The 17995-nt window shown below is 38.9% G+C and overlaps 2 protein-coding genes across 3 annotated transcripts in view; both read right to left on the minus strand.

Annotated features, from left to right (window-relative positions):
* P2RY11 (purinergic receptor P2Y11) overlaps positions 1-2045 on the minus strand; it is a 30152-nt gene extending 28107 nt beyond the window's left edge. The window contains exon 1 of one of the 2 annotated variants that reach the window (XM_072399632.1): positions 1927-2045. The gene's annotated coding sequence lies outside the window, so the exon portion shown is untranslated. Of the gene's footprint in view, positions 1-1048; positions 1710-1926 lie in introns of those variants that run through there. The other variant, XM_072399633.1, reaches the window with a different exon arrangement.
* A 4082-nt stretch (positions 2046-6127) lies between these two features.
* Positions 6128-17791, minus strand: PPAN (peter pan homolog). The gene is made up of 12 exons (XM_072399629.1): positions 17703-17791; positions 16543-16713; positions 14987-15088; positions 14539-14589; positions 13393-13563; positions 12016-12092; positions 10474-10581; positions 9464-9587; positions 9308-9386; positions 8300-8429; positions 7593-7753; positions 6128-6621 (listed from the first exon to the last, which is right to left on the minus strand). Exons 1-12 carry the CDS (start codon positions 17715-17717, stop codon positions 6233-6235), a joined length of 1578 nt encoding a protein of 525 aa, XP_072255730.1. The 5' UTR covers positions 17718-17791; the 3' UTR covers positions 6128-6232.
* Between the last annotated feature and the right edge of the window lie 204 nt (positions 17792-17995).

Genomic DNA, 17995 nt, shown 5'->3' on the forward strand with positions numbered 1-17995 from the left:
ATGCTTGAAGATCCCTTGTTGCAGGATCACCAGATGTTCTTATTAACAAAAGCTGCAGATTTAAAACGATCCCAAACAGGGTGAGATTTTAGTGATTGGGTTTCCTTTAGGTGATTTGTGGTTCCTTTTTTGTAGAAAAACACAGATATGAAGAAAGAGAGGAACCAGGCAGCATGCGTTACGTGTGCCAGGAGAGGTTAAGTTATAAAGCGACACTTAACATTGGTATTGCCTGGCTTGGCTTTTTTTTTTCAAAGGGTGCAGAAAAACTTCCCCTGACCAGCTATTTTCGGCAAGCACACTGATTGTTGGGCTGTGCAACAACGCTGGCATCATAATCAGACTGTAGACATGGAAAGTCAGCTAATCCAGGTTCCAGTGCAGCTTTACTGGAGTTCTGAACCTAAAGACATTTAGGTGGCACAGGGGCCCCTTTTATCAAGAAAGGATACATAGATTTGTGAGTTTGTAATAATTGTATATTTATTATCTCTATTGGGGCAATGCCCAAAGTTACAGGAAGTTTCAAAACACAAACCTTACAAAAGCAGACATTGGAAGAAGGATTGAAAATAAAAATTGATACAATCCTTTAGTACAAAAACAGTATTTATCCCGCTTCTAGGGTAGGATGGAATAACATGGAACTTACTCCCAATTAAATGGGACCCATGCTGGGAAGTGTGCCATTCAACAAAGGCCCAGGACCCTCTTCAGCCAACAGGTGCCCCAAGTCAGTTCGGCACCGATGTCCACCACTTTCTTTTCCAATAGCCAAATGGTTTGCCACCAATTTTTTGGTTGATCTCATCCTATTTATACCTTTAGAGATTAGAAGTGTGGCCCCTCCCAGCTTTGACCATTAGGATGGAAGGATTTGGTAGCACACATGCCAGGCTATGAATTATGACTTTGAACATAAGAATAAATGGGTTGCTGATGGATTGCTATACGTAAATTCCTAACAAGGATCTTCTACACTTGTCAGAACCAGTACAATATGGACAGATCAAAATGATTAAAGCAGAACTAAATTCAAAATATTCACCTGCCCCTGTTCTGTTGCAGGGCGCCACCATCTTCATCTTCATCGTCCTGAAAATGATCTTTGTCCATTTTGATTGGCTAGGTTGAGATGATGTAACTACTGTGCTGGTGTGTTGGCGTTCATTCATTCATTCCCAGCACATACAAGGAAAGCCAGGATTTTTGGGTATAAGTAGGTCAAGTTTTTTTTTGCCAGGGACATCGCCTGTCCCTTTCTGAAAAAAAAACACCTGCCTGATCACTATCACAGTTTTAGAAAAAAATGGGACCTGAGCAAAAATAAAGTGGGAGCCCCAAATACCCAGCTTTCCTCCTCTCTGGACACCCTGCTATTCTGTCAAGTCTGGCTCTGGTCAGTTATAAGACCACTACGATTCTTGGACCCTAACTGATAGGTCTCTGCACTACCAGGCTTTTCCATAAAGTTACATTGTTGTTGTATTTGCATAACAGACAAGGTGTGGACAGCAGGTGTATGTAAATTTTGATACATTCACAGTCATACAGTCTGGTACTCGAGTATAAGAGCCCTGTATGGCACTAGAGATAAGCTGTAGGAGAAGTAGGGGCCCCGGTCCCTATCTTCCTTGCACTAAGATGCCCCTTGCCTCTGACTAATCACAGAGACCGGCAGAAACTTTGCACTCCTCAGGAATGGTTGTTCTGCAGCCTCTGTAATGACATCACAAGGAAGATATTACATTGCACAGGATCAAAGGTATTATAAGTGCCTAGGGACACTATATAGGAGGAGGAGAGGGAGGTTTGAGGGTACTTTTAAGGTGCTCAGCTTCAATTAAAACAATTCATTTAATTTCAAACCACAGCCAGATTCAGTTGTAAATAAATGCCAACAGAAAATTGTCTGCAATGACTTACCTTCATGCTGAGCTCATGCTATCAATGAGCACCCTCCAGGTTTTTAAGAATAAGAAGCTTGTACTGTGCCCAGACACCAAGCCCTGATGTGGTTAGTAAGCAACTGTCCTAAAGTAAACGGATCCTCCAGAAAGAGGAACCATCCGGGTACAAAGTGGTTACATATTTAGTAACAGTAATCACATGTGACTGATGGGATGATTACAGCTGCGACTGGTATTCTACAGAAAAAAATAATTATCTTGCAATTAAATCCTGCCAGGGACTTATACCAAACAGGAAACTTTAAGACAAGATATCAATTTTCTCATAGAGCTGTGAAAAGTTCACTACTTTGGACAGCCAGTATTGCCAAAAATGGTGGAATCGATTTATTCGTTCTGTTATTAGAATGAGACCGTCTGTGATTACCGTGCAATGGAGGACAAAAGAAATTTCCAAACAGGCACCATTATATTCAACATTTGATGGCAATTCGAGCCACAATAGACTCACAGTTAATAAGACATAAAAAAATTCTTCTGCTGCAAGGGCCACAACATCAATGATCTCAGAAACTTTTATTATTAGAAAGAAAAGTTACATTATAAGTTCTTCTGGGCAGAGTTCTCTCCTCCTCCTGCCTCATTATTGTATCTGTCTGTCATTTGCAAACGCCTTTTAATGTTCAGCACCAAGAAATATGTTGGTGCTTTATAAATTGAGTTTAATAATAACAATTATGTATTTAAATATATGCAAACTCAAAATTATGATGCCACCATGATTTTATTTGATTTTCTCACCTCTAACATTGATTTAAGGTATATGGGCATGTCCAAAAGACTCATTCTCACTTAAGCTGGCCATACACTAACCGGATTGTGCATAATCAGTTCAAATATAGAAATCTTCTCAATATTGATCATTTATGTGGCTGACCGCTATGCACTACTTAGTATCACTTGGAGGATATTATTTATTTGTGTGTGTGTGTGTGTGTAACATTTGTGCAATAACACAGCATTATACTCTATAGTAACTATCAGGAAGAGCCCCTTCTAGCTCCAGTTTGCCATGAACCCCTAATATTTGCTATATCAATAGCTTAGCTGTGTAGTAAACACCACCAGCATATTAAAAAGAAAAGAAGGAATAAGTGAATCAGTCTGATTCCTTTTGGTGTTAAGGACTTCTCTAATGCAATCACTACATGAAATGCTGAAAAACTGAACAGGAATTCCCTTCATAAATCTGATCTACCAATCATTGGATACGCTATTGGCCTCATGTCTCTATTACTTCCCTGAATAAAATGGTGAAATGCGTCGGAAACTGAGATATTCCTTACTCATCACATGGACTATCAGTTCTTACCTTTCCCATCATTTTAGAACCCATAAATATAATGTCACGCACCCAGCAGGTGAAACATATAAAGCCGTGATGAGTGGCTCCTACCTATGTATGTAAGAGCGTATAAATGAATATATATAGCAACAAATAAACTCACTCATTGTATTACCTCACTTCTTTTTTGTTAAACTTTGTTTTAGCATTAGATCAAATTTAGGTTTTGAAACCTGAATGTGAACAGTGCTTGGAAATCTTGATCCAAGTTTACAGGTGTAACTTTAGAATACAAAATCTCCATTTATTTATTCCATTACACTGCTCATTTGTATCTTTAGCAATACAGAGCTTCTTGACTGAGTGAGAACAAGAGTGCTGAATATTCAGATTGATTGTGTTTTACACACTGAATGTGATAGCAAAAAACACATTTCACACTTAAAGAAGTCCTTTCAGGGTTATAGACGGATATCATTGACAAAACAATGAGTGAGTTTATTTCTTGGTAAGCTCCTAAATGAAGGGAGGCAATCTATTGATGAATACGATCTTACAAAAATGTTTGTATTAAACATATATGGGACTAAGGGTTTCTTCCATTGAAAAACATAAGTGTGTATCCCCAGAAGAGCTTCTTCAAGGGCGAAATGCATCAAGAAGCGAGACTTCTTTTTCCAGTTTACTTTAATAATTGTCCACACATCATGTGAGTTACAGGTCAACAACTTTTGTAATAGAACTGTCTAGCACAGGCTTCTTCAAGTGGGTTATGGACTTATATTTTTCTATGGAAGAAACCCTTTGTCCTATGCAAGTTTAGTCCAAAAATTATGTAAATATATAGAATACATAGAAATGCCAATTTTTTTTGTTATTGTTGTTGGAATAGTAATCTTGGGAGGTTAGCACTTATCTTGATCTCTAGAAAGGAGGTAACCTTCACAAACATAAGGCACGTACACACTACCAATTATAGTCGTTGGAAAGGACCTTTCACAATCCTTTCCAACGACTAAGCACTGCAGGGTGCATGAATGAGTACTGTACATACATCACCGTTCTGCTCTATGGAAGGGGGAGCGACGGAGTGGCACCCTGCTGGGCGCTCTACCCCTTCCCTTGCATTACGATCGTTTGTCGTTCATTGTCTGTGGAGCCGCCAGCGCTGTACACACTTAGATTCTCACCGGAAATCGGTCCTGAGCTGATTATCGGGCAAGAACTATTGTAAGTGTGTACCTAGCTTTACTTATGCATATGGATTGTGAGCATCCCAAGATAATGAGAGTACATTCTATAATTCCTACAGAAGCCTTCTTCCGATAGGAGGCATCACCAGATTCTGAGAAGAAAGAGATACTTATTTAGGAAGGCTTCCTGAAAAGTAATACTATAGGTACAATTGTATAAGAAAATATATGCAATTTTGTATATATTACACACATAATATTGCTTTGTAAATGTATTCTTTTGAAGAATAACATAAGAGGAAGTGAAAGATTTTTTACCTGTAACAACATGGTATTTCCTTTCTACCACCTGATACGTGTTTCGCTGTAAGGTGGAAACACTTGCCCACACATCTAAAGAGATGTAGCATGATATCCCTTCACAGTGATTTTTTAAAGAACATAATGGAGTAGCAAAATGCAGAGTAGTAGAAATGTTGCATTGCAAAAGAACTAGACATAAACAGTAACTGACTTACAAGTTGAATTGATGGACACTTAGAAATAGATTATTGTGGTTACTTCCCAATAGAAAAGTTGCACAGGTCCCCATGCAGCTCCCAACTGGGCTGTACGATGTATAGGTTTTATGAAGTTATTTACTGGGTGAAAGATCATTTTGTCCAGCAACATCTTTATAGCTGTGCGTTATTAAACTCAAGATTTTCACCCCAGGTCTAGAGATGCTCACATCTCAGGATTTTATCTGGTAAACTTAGGAAAAGAAAAAACTAAATAACTTTTTTTGTACTTTTAATGTGTTTCTATTGTATGAAAAACTTGCATGCAGATGAAGCATTGGTGTAAGGCACACATTTTAGGTCTTAAGAGTTTCAGTGCTGGCAAGTATGTGGTTTAGCCTAGACAAAGTTTATATTTGTATTTCCTAGGTTCTTCCACTCCAATCAACAAGCTATTATTTTAGATGTCACCACTGGGCATATATGCTTCTTCTGGAATGCAGATGGATCATGGCTGTTTGGAGGGAGGGACAAGGTTTTTCTTTTTTATACATAGCTTCCTATTGAATTATCACTCCCCCCCGCTTCAACACCTCTCCCAAGATCTCTTTACAATGATGCAAGCAGTGGGATGGCTTTGGGTAGACGTTATGCAAATACCAAGATTAATTGATGGATGTGTGTCAGATTGGAGCAGACAAGCTGTATTTGTAGGCAGAATGCCCTATGTAACGCTCACATATTATGCTAAACCTTCATAGTTTGAAGAACTGAAATCTGGTGAATGAAAAAGGTGGGCTAGGGACAGTTAAACTGGAGAGGAGAGGCACAGATAATGCTGGACATCAGTCAGGAAATAGGCCAAGCTACATCTGACTTACTGAAGATTCCAACGCACGGCTTCAAGCCATTTCAGTACAGGAACTGGTACAACTGTGCAAGACTGAAGATATGTTCAGCTTTATATACACACTGTAGGGTTTGGTTTAAATATTAGGAGTGTGCACTATGATAAAGAAAAACATCTTTCCAGATTTAGTAAGTTTTGACAGGAGAGGGGAAGAAGGTAAAACCTAGGTATATAGAATACAACAATAAACCTCCAGAAGCCACAAATTTCATGTCCATCTTTGTTAGACTATGTTTCTCCCTCTTGTTGTAGAGATATTTCAAATACGATTTATGAAAAGGAAATATATTTTATTTAGTTGGCAAACATACCATAGTTGGATATCTAGGTGATAATTACACATATTTACAGAAGATGTCTGAACAATTGTCCAATTAATGTGACTTTTTCTTCTGTTTAAACGCCTTTCCTTTTGGCCCTCCCATTTTATGCTTGATGTTCGTTTTTCCGTGCTTCCCCATCTTTGTGCCCTTAGGGCCAAACCCCCCTTGCTTCTTGAAGCCCTTCTTGCTCTGAGCAGAGGGGTTTTTGTGGTGTGCTGCTTTCCCTTCCTTGTTTTTATGAAACCTATGTTCCTTATTTCCAGGTCGGGGTGACTGTCCTTTCTGGAATTTTTTCTTGTCTTGTAAGGAGAATTTGCCTTTGTGATGTCCACCCTGAGGACCAGAGTCCTGCTTTTTATTGGGGGGTCCTTTAAACTTCTTTCTGGGAGGTCCAAACTTCCCACCGGCAAAAGGCTTCCTTTTTCCATGGAGAAACAAGTCTGAAAGATGGATAGATAAAAGCAGTCACTTCTCAATCCTTATAGTGTTTACAAACTATTATTTCCTATTCAGTAAAGTTATAATTTTATCATTCAATAATTTATTTTTATTGTTCATAAATAGTTCTTTCAGTGTTACATTTTTTGTCTATTCAGCCTAACAAAGTTCATACCATGCATTTTTCCCATTTTTCATATTGACATTTTTGGACTTGAGACTGAACTGTGTTACAAACAGTACAAAAAAAAAACTGCAGTTCTACAATCAGCCTAATCTTTTAGTTACATTTCATTCTCATCTCCTCCCTTTGGAGAAAAAAAACTGAACAGATGTTGTTCAGGTATTCTGCAGCATTGCTTGCAGTAGACAATGGCAGCCCTTTCTAGGCTGTAGGACACCCAGCATAACTGAACCCACTTCCTGGGCTCAGAGTAGTTCTGCAATATTAAACTGAAGAGAAAGGATAAAGCATTGCTGGAAAAGAAGGACTTGTAACATCATGCAATAAGCTAAATAACTGTTTTTGGGATATATATTCCTTATTGCATAGGATAGAATCTGTTTTTTTTCTCTGAATGAATTAGTGGAATCATATTGCAGAGAGCTGAGCAGTCAGAAATGGAATGTGGCATATAACAAACCTCAGATCAGTCATCTAGGGTCCCACAGACAAGGGACCATAACTCAAGCAAGGAGAAATAAATCCCTGTCAGCAGACTGGACAATGAATAAACCATTATGGTTTTTATCCTTAAACTGCTCAATTCTCCGGGGATCAAAGAGATCTCAAATGAAACATTCAGATCATGTAAATGATTTACAACCAATAGTCTTAAAGACTGACAAATTACCTTTAAGAGCAAAATATCATTACAGAAAGGGACTTATACTAAAGTCTGGTGTATAATAAAACCACAGAAAGCCTTCAGCAAGAGAGAAGAATGCAATACAGCCCTAAGGAATACGGTACCTTGATCTGGCTCTTCCCCAACTTGCTGTCTGTAATATTCGGCATCGTCGTCTTCTGATATGTCAGCTGGATCTTGTTCACCTGACATTCCAGGATCCTCCACCTCGCTGTCCTCTTCGCCATCACCTGTCTTCCGCTTCATACCAGCCAAACTGCGCTTCCTGTGCGAAATAACTTGTCAGTAGCCATATCACACTGCGTGGTCAGCCACCTCCATGTACATACAATACTGTCTGCATTCAGTAAGACAGTGCAGAGTACATTATAAGAAACCAAGTAGATTCCTGTTTATTGTAGGCAGACCATACTGTGACACCAGAGCTGATGGCTGGCTGAACTCACAAATGTTCTTAGCAAATTGTATAGCTGCTCTACATGACAAAGTAACCATAGGCAGGATTTATCTTTTAACAAAGCAATGCTATGGAGTACAGCTTGATACAAAAATTTGTGCTATGAAGTAGAGCCCAGACAATATAAAACCTTCCACTGTCTAATTACTTAGTTTTCTGTGGAAGTTTAACAAAGCAAAATAACATTTCTGCCAATTGTGAATATTCTGGGGTTTTGCTCAGTTCAGGTGTACCTTGCCATTTACTAGATTCTAATATTTAACATTAGGAAGAATCATCTGCAGCATTAGTGACAGTGTTGTGCTTATGTGTTTTACAACAAACCAGTGGCCTCCCTATCTATGGATGACATACTTATTCTCTTCCTTCTGCTGATTTTTCTTCAGCACATTCTGCTCCTGTTTCTGCTTCCGCTCATTCTTTAGCTTCAGCTTCTTTTCTTTGCGCTCCAACATTGCCTTAATCTCCTCCTCTGTTTTTTTAACTGAAAAGAAAGCCACAAAATATCTGTCATATATATGAAAGAAGCCAACAATGAAGAATGGCATTTGTGAGGAAAAGGCAAGACAATTCTACAACATTCAGATTGGAATCATCAGATTGGAAAGCGGCCCTGCTATGAGATGCTGTGCGGGAGCCTGATGGATTCATGGGGTTACAATTGGTAGTTATTGGCATTTGAATTCCTATAGTCAAAGAGGAAGTTTACGTTAGGGGATGACCCGTATCTAATAGGCTAAGGAGGTATATGGTGTCTTCAGAATATACAAGTTTGAGATTATTCGAAAAATGTTACATACGTCTTCCTCACACTATTCAGCATGCTCCTACGTTCTGCTCATTTAAAAGAGCACTCAAAAGCCATTTTTTCCCAAACTTGCCTAACCGTCTTCTCCGGTCTCTTAAAACCCTCACTATTTGCAATCACTCCATATCTCCCCTCCTATTGTGTGAGACTTCTTCCACCTCCTAGAAGGTAAGCTCTTCAGGGCAGGGTCCTCTCTTCCTCCTGTGTCACTGTGTCATTTGCAACCCCTATTTAATGTACAGCACTGCATAATATGTTGACGCTATACACTTTTCATTAATATTGAGCTCTTGTCCTCCTGTCCCAGTAATATGTGCACTGTGAGTGACATATGCACTTTTTCAGGTGTCACAGGAAGTGATAGGAAATCTCCTCGGCAGCATTAGAGAAAGACATAAGTGTCTGGTTTAAACATTGACTGTACATGGCAATACTAAACTAAACAATTGACTGACATAAGATAATTTTAGATAGGCTGTTGCCATTTCTACATATTCAATCCTTTTCTAAAAACCCAAATTAATTTCAGTACTAGGGTGACACCTCTAACTTACTAAAGTTGTGATACAGGACTTTGCCGTCACTTAAGCCTTCTTCTATCTTAACCAACTGTAGCGTCATGCGTGGTCCAATCTGTGGAAAGAGGACAGTTATCACAAACAGGTACTTTACTAGAAGAAAAAAAGACAATTAACTTTAATAAGACTGACCTCCGTCAGACGCACAGCACTCTGCTGGGACTTCATGTTGCCTCTGCCAGCGTAGGCCTGGGGCAACTCTGTGATGTTGTGGTCTCCATCCTGCTCCGCTTCGCTCTCTGAGAGGTTGGCTCCTCTGAAGGGTAAAAGTTTTTAAATGTCTGTTAGTTGGAGGTACTTTGCAGCTTTCTGTTTAGCAGTGAACAAACAGTTTATAGTAACCCTACGTCACTAAGATAATAAAAGCATGTTCCCATGGGTAATTACACTTCATCACTTTTTGATATATTTTTGTTATATTGTATTATTTGAACTTGCCCATATCTCGCCATAACAGTGATCTCCCCAGACCCTTTTAGCCGGATGCACCACCTGACACTTTTCAGTACTGGGGGGGGGGGTGTTACTAAAGAATTCGGTCACAATACAGAGGCAGCCACCAACTACATCTTCTTCCCACCCAGTTTCAAACAATTACTGGGGAGACAACTGCTTTTATATTTTTTACTATAGGGGTCTGCTATTGTCCGACAATGAAATTCTCACCTACCTCAATGTAGAAACAACTTTAACCATCTAACTTTACTTCCCCTTTAATTTTACTAACAAATAAAATTTGTTATTTATGGTTACAAATTTATCAAAGTTGTTAGGGAGTTTAAAGACATTCCATCACTACCCTAAACACAACCAGTGGCTCTCTGCTCTTCTCATTTAGGGTTCTGAGGGGTTCTTTAAGCTGTGGCTGATTGACCTCTCATCTGTTGTTGCTCCTGCCACAGCTGAAGGACACCAATAAACTGCTAAGCTGTTTGTATGGGAGGCATTCGTACCACCATTACCAGTGTAGGGGGCATTTTTTTCCCATTAGTTGTAGTAGGGGTTGCCTGGGATCTGCTAATGACTTTAATACTATTTGATAATGGTAATTTTATCTGGAAAAAAAGTTGAAGAATGCATGCTCTACAAGCATTGGAATCAATCCCAGAACACGGAGATACTTTGCCTCGTCATATACTCACTTGACCAGCAGCTCACTGATGTCTTCCCAGCGGCTCATATTGGGGAACTTCTCCTGAAGAAGCTTCTTTACACCTTTGCTCATTCCTACTGGAACCACCTTTACACTGCTGCAGAAACAAAAGAAAGCTTATCTCAGTTTTAGGTGTACAAAATGCAATAAGGTATAGTTCTAACTCCTTCCACAATAATAGAAAACACACAGGGATTTATATTATTCATTCCACTTGAAGAGATTCCCCTCACTGCCTGTCCTAGTGACCACACAAGAAGTGGAAGAAGATCTTTTCAATGGAGACAAAGAAATGCCCTGCGTTCCACAGCAGTCCATCCAATTCATTGCCTCCGTGCAGTTTGGTGCTTACTGCAGGGCACAGCGCATGTCAACACAAATCCACTCATTTAAACAAATGGATATAACTTTGTCAGTTTGCTGATCCCTATTAAATGTACAGTGCTGCGTAATATGTTGGCGCTATAAAAATAATGTTTACTAATATTATTAATAATAGTGGACCATCATTCTCTACAGTAACTTCTGTACATTATAAAAATAAACATAAGTCAGCAGACAGCCACTGAGTTCTAATAATGTTGGACAGGGTCCTCTCCTCCTGCATCACTGTTTATATTTGTCTGTCATTTGCAATCCATATTTAATGTACAGCGCTGCATATTATGTTGGCGTCATATAAGTACTGTTTAATAATAATATTTTTATTACCGGTAATAATAATAATATTAATAATAAAGGAGTGCAAATGGGAAGATATCAGATCTTCATACAAAACTCCTATAGAAAACAGAGCCAATCTAGGCTTACACAACTGCACCCCCTATAGCTTGACACTAGACACTGCACCTCTAACAAAACAAGTAAAGCAAATCTGTTTTGATCACTACAATTAAAAAAGGCTTAGAAGTACATTAGGTCACTAGATGAGCTCTCCTCACATTAGTAAAAAAACTACATAGAAAGCCATGTATAGGAGTCGCCACCTTGGCTTTGTTCAAGAAGAGGACAGCAAAATTATTTTATGTTTTTTAATGATGGTTATGGTTCGCTTTGAGTATTTCACTGGAAAAAAAATGCAGTTTTCACATATGTAATAATTTAGTTTTATATGAACCCGTTTTCCCAATGCAAAGTCTGCACTTAGACTTTGTTTAGCCATTGGGAGTGAAAAGCAACTACCATTACTTCTGTGTATGAGCAACATGCCTCTCTTTCCTCCACGAGACTGGTCAGAGGTTTGATCATATACAGTGTTCTCCCCAGCTTCTTTTCAGTAAACATCTGGTTGCTTTTGATGGTTACTAAAAGCTGGTTAACGATACAGAGGCTGCTACCCAGCTTAAAAATTCCTGGGAAGAATACTAATATAGAATTTGGATTTCAAGACTTGCTCAGGACTCTTTCTTCCACCACGTAAAAGTGTTAGGTGCCTGAGCATGTCTTGTAGATTATTAATCTTAAGAGCAAACCCCCGACCGGACTATTAACTATTGTCTAAATTGCAAAGAAAAGATCTGCAAGCACTTACTAATGTCTGAAGTCCAGCGTCTGGGTGTCCTCGTTATAGTTAATAAGAATGCATCTACGAATTGTATTCAGGTTGACCTAAGTGGGGGAAAAAAAAAATAACATGTGAATAAACATCAATTAGGAAATGAAAGGTGCCCATATATATATATATATATATATATATATATATATATATTTATTTACACACATATATATAGTCATGACTACCTGAGAATGAGGGCCACTTTTGGGAGTCAACAACCAGCAGGTGTACCAAGGGGTTGCCACCTGCTTTCAGTTTCTTCCCACCAAGCTTAAAAAAATTCTGGGGAGAATACTGCAGATATATAGTATTTCTGTCCATCTAGTTTGTGATGAACAACACAGCCAGTTAGCCAGGTGACCTGACTTTTCTCTACTGTAACAGGTGATTACCAAAGGCTAACATCAACATACATGACATGACTGCTTAAGAACTCCTTTTTTTGTATTGTTTGAACTTGGGTAGGTCAATGTTTTCATATCCTCTATAATAGGCAGTATTAAACTAAAAATATGTGACTGCATTCATTTATGCTTTTTATACTTTAGTGAGAATGAAAGATTTAATTTAATAAGCACTGGATGTTCACAGCAACTAACTATTCAATGTAGATCAACCAAGCCAGGAAAGAATGGATGTCTCAGAGCGTTTACTAAGCAAAGGTTCATGGGAAACCCTCAGAAGACTATACTGTCATCATTGACATCCGAAAGAGTTTCTGCCTACTGTTCTGGCCAAAACCAAAATTTGGACAAAGTAAATGTTTCAAATGAGAGAGACATGAAGGCAGCCATTGATGATGGCTCCTAAAACTAGTTCAGAAGTCAGTAACCTGAAATGCTTAAAAGCCAGTGCCAGGTAGATAATAAGTATTGGTGGTATCCATATTTCTCATAACCAAATAATTTAGGAGTGTTTCTGCACTAATTAATGGTAATGAATTATAAAATATTTTTAAATATTTCATCTGTGTGTTTAGCATTTTTCCTGGCTTTCTTTTTTAGGTCTAAGGCTGTGTACACGTTAGATTTTTGTCATTGGAAACAATCCGATCCAACGACAAGACTGCACATAAATGAGTGCTGTACATACAGCTGCTCTATAGAGGGGGGAGAACAACAGAGCAGTACCTTGCTGCGCTCTTTCCCCTTCACTTGTATTACAATTGTTCGTGGATCTGCCAGGACATATCCATGAATGACGTTGATGAGTGCTGTAAACACACCAGATCTTATCTCGTCCAATACTAGCCCTGGAGTGATAATTGGACAAGAATCATCTAACGTGTGTAGGTAGTCTAAGCGTCATTATATTTACTGCTTGGAATTCATATTCTTCCAGAGATGCTCTTACCTTATGAACATTAATGGAAGGGAACATGTTCTGGAACATGGTGGCCATCACCTTCACGTGCATTCCCTGTGTGCCAAAATTGTTGAGCACCAGCAGAGGTGGGTGAGAAAACTGCTCCTCGTGCATCCGATGTCGCTTTAGAGAGGAGATGACATCCTTCACCAACGAGTACTGCCAAACGAGAGAAATATATATTACAGAGAGATCTGATTTCTGCTGGGAGAGGTAAATTGATGGTGCCACTCTGTACCACCTCTGCTCAGCTATGTACTGCTTTACGAATTGCCCCATTTAGATCTAATCACAATACACACAACTGAATGAGACAGGGGAGTGTAAATTCTTCCTCCTAGGTCATACAGTGTGGGTCAGATCCTGCCAATCAAACAAAATAGATGATGAATTCTACATTTTCAGCAGGTTTTAAAAGTATTTTCCATTACATTGAAAAATATTTAGACTGCAAAAAGACAATTACTTCCAAAGACTGGCAAGCTGCAATATAATACATATTTATTCTTGGATTTAGATAATCCTATCAATGTGATCATGCTGCGCACAATGCTCCTCACTTGTTTGGTTTAAGCTTTTTGTTTGTAAAGCAGAACAAAAACAACAAAGCAATTTATTATTATTATTAATTTATAGTAAACCTTTATTTTAATAGCCATTTAGCACAGATGCTGACTATTCCTACCAAAAAATGAACTCTGCACAAAATAAACAAACAATCATGGATCTCTAGGACATCAGATATTTAAACATGCAAAGCTAAGAAACATCAACAACAGCTTCCAGATAAACTTTAAACATTTAGAAAGTGTAACCATTGATCATAAATTACAGATCTATGGGCTACAGCAGCTTAGTCCCTAGCAGGAAGTTTTTTTGTTCTTTTTCCCCAAACACCAGAAGAAGAGATGAAGATTTTGTCTATATTGTTGTTGAGCCTGTTTGTTTTGAGCCTGCAGCTTCCTTTGAACCATTTTTTACATGACTGAGATTTAGAAACTTAAATATTACACCAAGCCCAGTTATGAGATCCCATTAGAGTCAATGTGGAGAACCTAAACTTCCATTCCCCTCCCCACCATTTTATCCCTCTCATTCATATAGGATGAGGTAGAATGTAGCTTTGGCACTCACCTGGTTCACTTTGAAATGCAGTGTGGGTCCTCTAGGCAAACGGACAAATTTCTTAAAGAAAAAAAGAAAAAAAAAAAAGATAATAGTAATTAGAACAATCTACAACCATAACTAGAACTCATACACAGGGATAACATGTTGTGTTTCACATAAATTTTAGATATAACAAAGGAAAATGTTATTATCAACATGCATTTATAAAGCACTGACATATTATTATTATGATTATTAAACAGGATTTATATAGCGCCAACATATTACACAGTTCTGTACATTAGGGGATGCTAATGACTGACAGATACAGACAGTGACACAGGAGGAGAGGACCCTGTCCAGAAGCGCTTTCCATCAATATGCGCTTTACAGTTCACTGTCATATCATATATAGAACCTATGAAACAGGACCCAAAACAAACAGCTGAAAACATACTTATAATACAATACTTACAAAGTTGACATAGGTTTCTGTCTTGCTGAAGATCAGGAAATGTGTGACTCCTAGGGGGCCGGCCACAGCGACAAAATCTTTCAGGCTATTATTCTTTCGAACCTAGAACACAATTCATAATGTTCAGGATTTTCATAAAGACACGTTACAAGTCTAACCATTACCATTTCTTTAATGATTTTTAGATACAAGTGTGAATGATTTGCATGATGTAAATGTTATCAGGGTGTAACATTCTTCTATGTCCTGTTCCTATGTGTAATTATATAAGAGCATAGGGGGGGAGAATATATTTGGACTTTACATATGAACATTATGTTTCTTGTTTAGAAGTGCAAACAATAGTGTTTTTTCTACTCTTTCTCAAAATGTATGTTAATGAGGCCTATTTTTTTAGCTAGCAATGCCGATCTCCCAAAAAACCCCGGTAATTTTGCACATAAGGGTTATAAAAGTGGCAATCAGCTAATCTGATCATCAATTGAGTAATATTCACTTTACAGAACTCCAGAAAGAGTTAAACAATTTGATTGATTGTGTTTACAATGCTCTGATTTTTTTTTTAAATTGATCATCACCAATGAAAGTGAATGTAGCGTTCTCTCCAGCCTGTTTCAGCCGTGTGCACCACTTGGCACTTTTCAATAACCACCCGGCTGTTTCTGGTGGGAAAACAGGAATGGACCGGGCAGGCAATTTTTAAAAAGGGCGATTAATGTCTCCAATCAAGTAAATGGAGTTTCTGATTACTGCTTTAGTATAAAAGCAGCAGAGCAATTGAAGGAATGATCGTCACCGTAAGAAATCCAAACGATATTTGATAAATTTGGTATTATAAAAATGGCCATTAGATTAAAAAAAAAAAAGGTGGGTTTCTTATCTGGACAGCTGTAAAAAGGTAGACACAGTAAGACCAAGTACACATGCCAAATGATTTTTGCCCGAGACAAACCGTTGTACTCCTCTTGCACGAAAATCTGACATGTGTACAGTGGTCTCCCGGCGTTGTTGATCAATCCACTATGGTGGAATGATGAATGACTTTTTGGGAATGACAACTGTTCACTCCTATGGAGGACAGCACAGGGGGGTACTGCTCGCTCTTCCTCCCCACTCTATAGAACAGAACACTGCTGTGAGTAGAGTGGTGATTAAATCACCTATCAATGGAAATGATCAAGAAAGATTGTTTTCAGCAACAACCCTCGGATGTTGATTGGACACCTGTACAGGGCTTAAAAAAGTGCTTCTCACACAGGTTTATTGTGCAGACAATTCACTTCACATGTTCATAATACAGGCCTATGTACATGAACATCTGACTCTGTAATGACAGATAAAACTTCAATATATAATGATCACAAAAAGAAACAAAAAAAGCCAGCAACCCAAAGCACAAACCGTACACATGGCAGTGTTCTTCCCTTTGGCCTTTTAGCCGGGTGTGCCACCTGACACTTCTCAGTAACCACCAGACTGCTTTTAAATGGTTACTGAAAAGTTGGGTCTCCCATCTGGGGAGAACACTGCACATGTATACCTATAGGGTTTGTTACCTTGAGAGAGGTGGCTGTGAATGGCTCCATTGCCCGACGGACATCTAAGATCAGCTGCTGCACGTTCTTTCCAATCTGACCGCGATGGAAGACAAAGGAGTGGGGGACAGTGGAATAATCTTCCTCTGCATTGTGGTTGGCTGTTGCCCGCAACTTCTTCTGATTCTTTGTCTGGAGAAGAAACACAAAGCAATGACACAAATTACCTTCTGTACTCCAGAAAACATTATACAGTAGAGATATAGATCCACTGACAATTCCTACAAAATCTCCCCTATGCAGGTGAACAAAATAATAGCAGTGAATCCACTAGAAAAATGCAGCTGCACGTGTCAGTTAATATAGAAATAATGTAAATGAGTCTAATTAGAGCCATTGTATATAAAGGTGTGAAACAATTATTTATCAAAGGAAATAAACACAGAAGATTCTCAGCTCTGCTGACTGATTTTTCTGCCATTGGTCATTTATATTATCGCATGTGAAGAACCTTTGTATGAGGATTGGATGAGGATACGATTGTGAACACTCCATAAAAATCTACCTCAAATGATTCTAATATGCTGAGAAGTCTGATGGAGATTGTACAGCCAGGTTGTAAGGTGTGTGGCCACCTTTATATGTACAATTACTATACAGTATGAGAAGATAATGCATGAGTTCACAGAGGTAAGGGACCCCAATGATGACATCTTCTCCCTTCCACTAGAAACCCCAACTAATATCTCCCCCACTCCAATACAACAGAGACCCCGACTAATGTCATCTACCCCCTCCCCCACACAAATTACAGACCTCAAATAATGACCCCCCCCCCCCTCACTGCACACAGCAGAGTTCTGGAATAATGTTACCCTCCTTTCATTACATATAGCAGAAACTAATTATTATTACCCTCTTCTACATATAGCAGAGACCCCATTACCATTACCCCTCTACTGCATATAGAACAGACCCCCACTAATGTCCCCCTCCCTTCTCCACAGAGACCCCAACTGATGACAATCTCTTCTATTACACACAGCAGCTACCCCATCTAATTCCTTTCACTAAGTACAGCAGAAACCCCAACTAATGTCACCTCCACCCTTTCCTACATAAATCACCCCCTAAATCTGTCTTCCCACGCCGCTCCTAACACAATTCTTCCCACATCTCACCTTATCCTTCCCCATGTTATCCGCTGCGCCGCTCCAACTTCTACCCACGTGCGGCAACACACACACTTCCGCTTTGGTGCGACACGCAGAAAGCTGTCCGCTAATCCCGAGTCTTCAGTTCCGGTGCCATTCAGTTCCGCCTAGTGGAGTACTATAGAAATGTCACTGAGCTGTGGCAAATGTCAGGCACTGTTCATGTAGTGATGGGCATGGCGGCTGACCGGTTGGACAGTCATATTCATGAGTTTAGTTATTACAAAATGGGACATACTAAATGTTAAAAGATCTGCCAT

Source organism: Pyxicephalus adspersus, chromosome 2 (genome assembly GCF_032062135.1).
Source record: "Pyxicephalus adspersus chromosome 2, UCB_Pads_2.0, whole genome shotgun sequence".
Classification (NCBI taxonomy): domain Eukaryota; kingdom Metazoa; phylum Chordata; class Amphibia; order Anura; family Pyxicephalidae; genus Pyxicephalus; species Pyxicephalus adspersus.

Coding starts and splice junctions, on each gene's coding strand:
- PPAN (XM_072399629.1), bottom strand. Junction 15,089..16,542: donor TCACAGCCACCTCTCTCAAG/GTAACAAACCCT, acceptor ATTGTGTTCTAG/GTTCGAAAGAATAATAGCCT. Junction 13,564..14,538: donor TGCATTTCAAAGTGAACCAG/GTGAGTGCCAAA, acceptor CTCGTTTGGCAG/TACTCGTTGGTGAAGGATGT.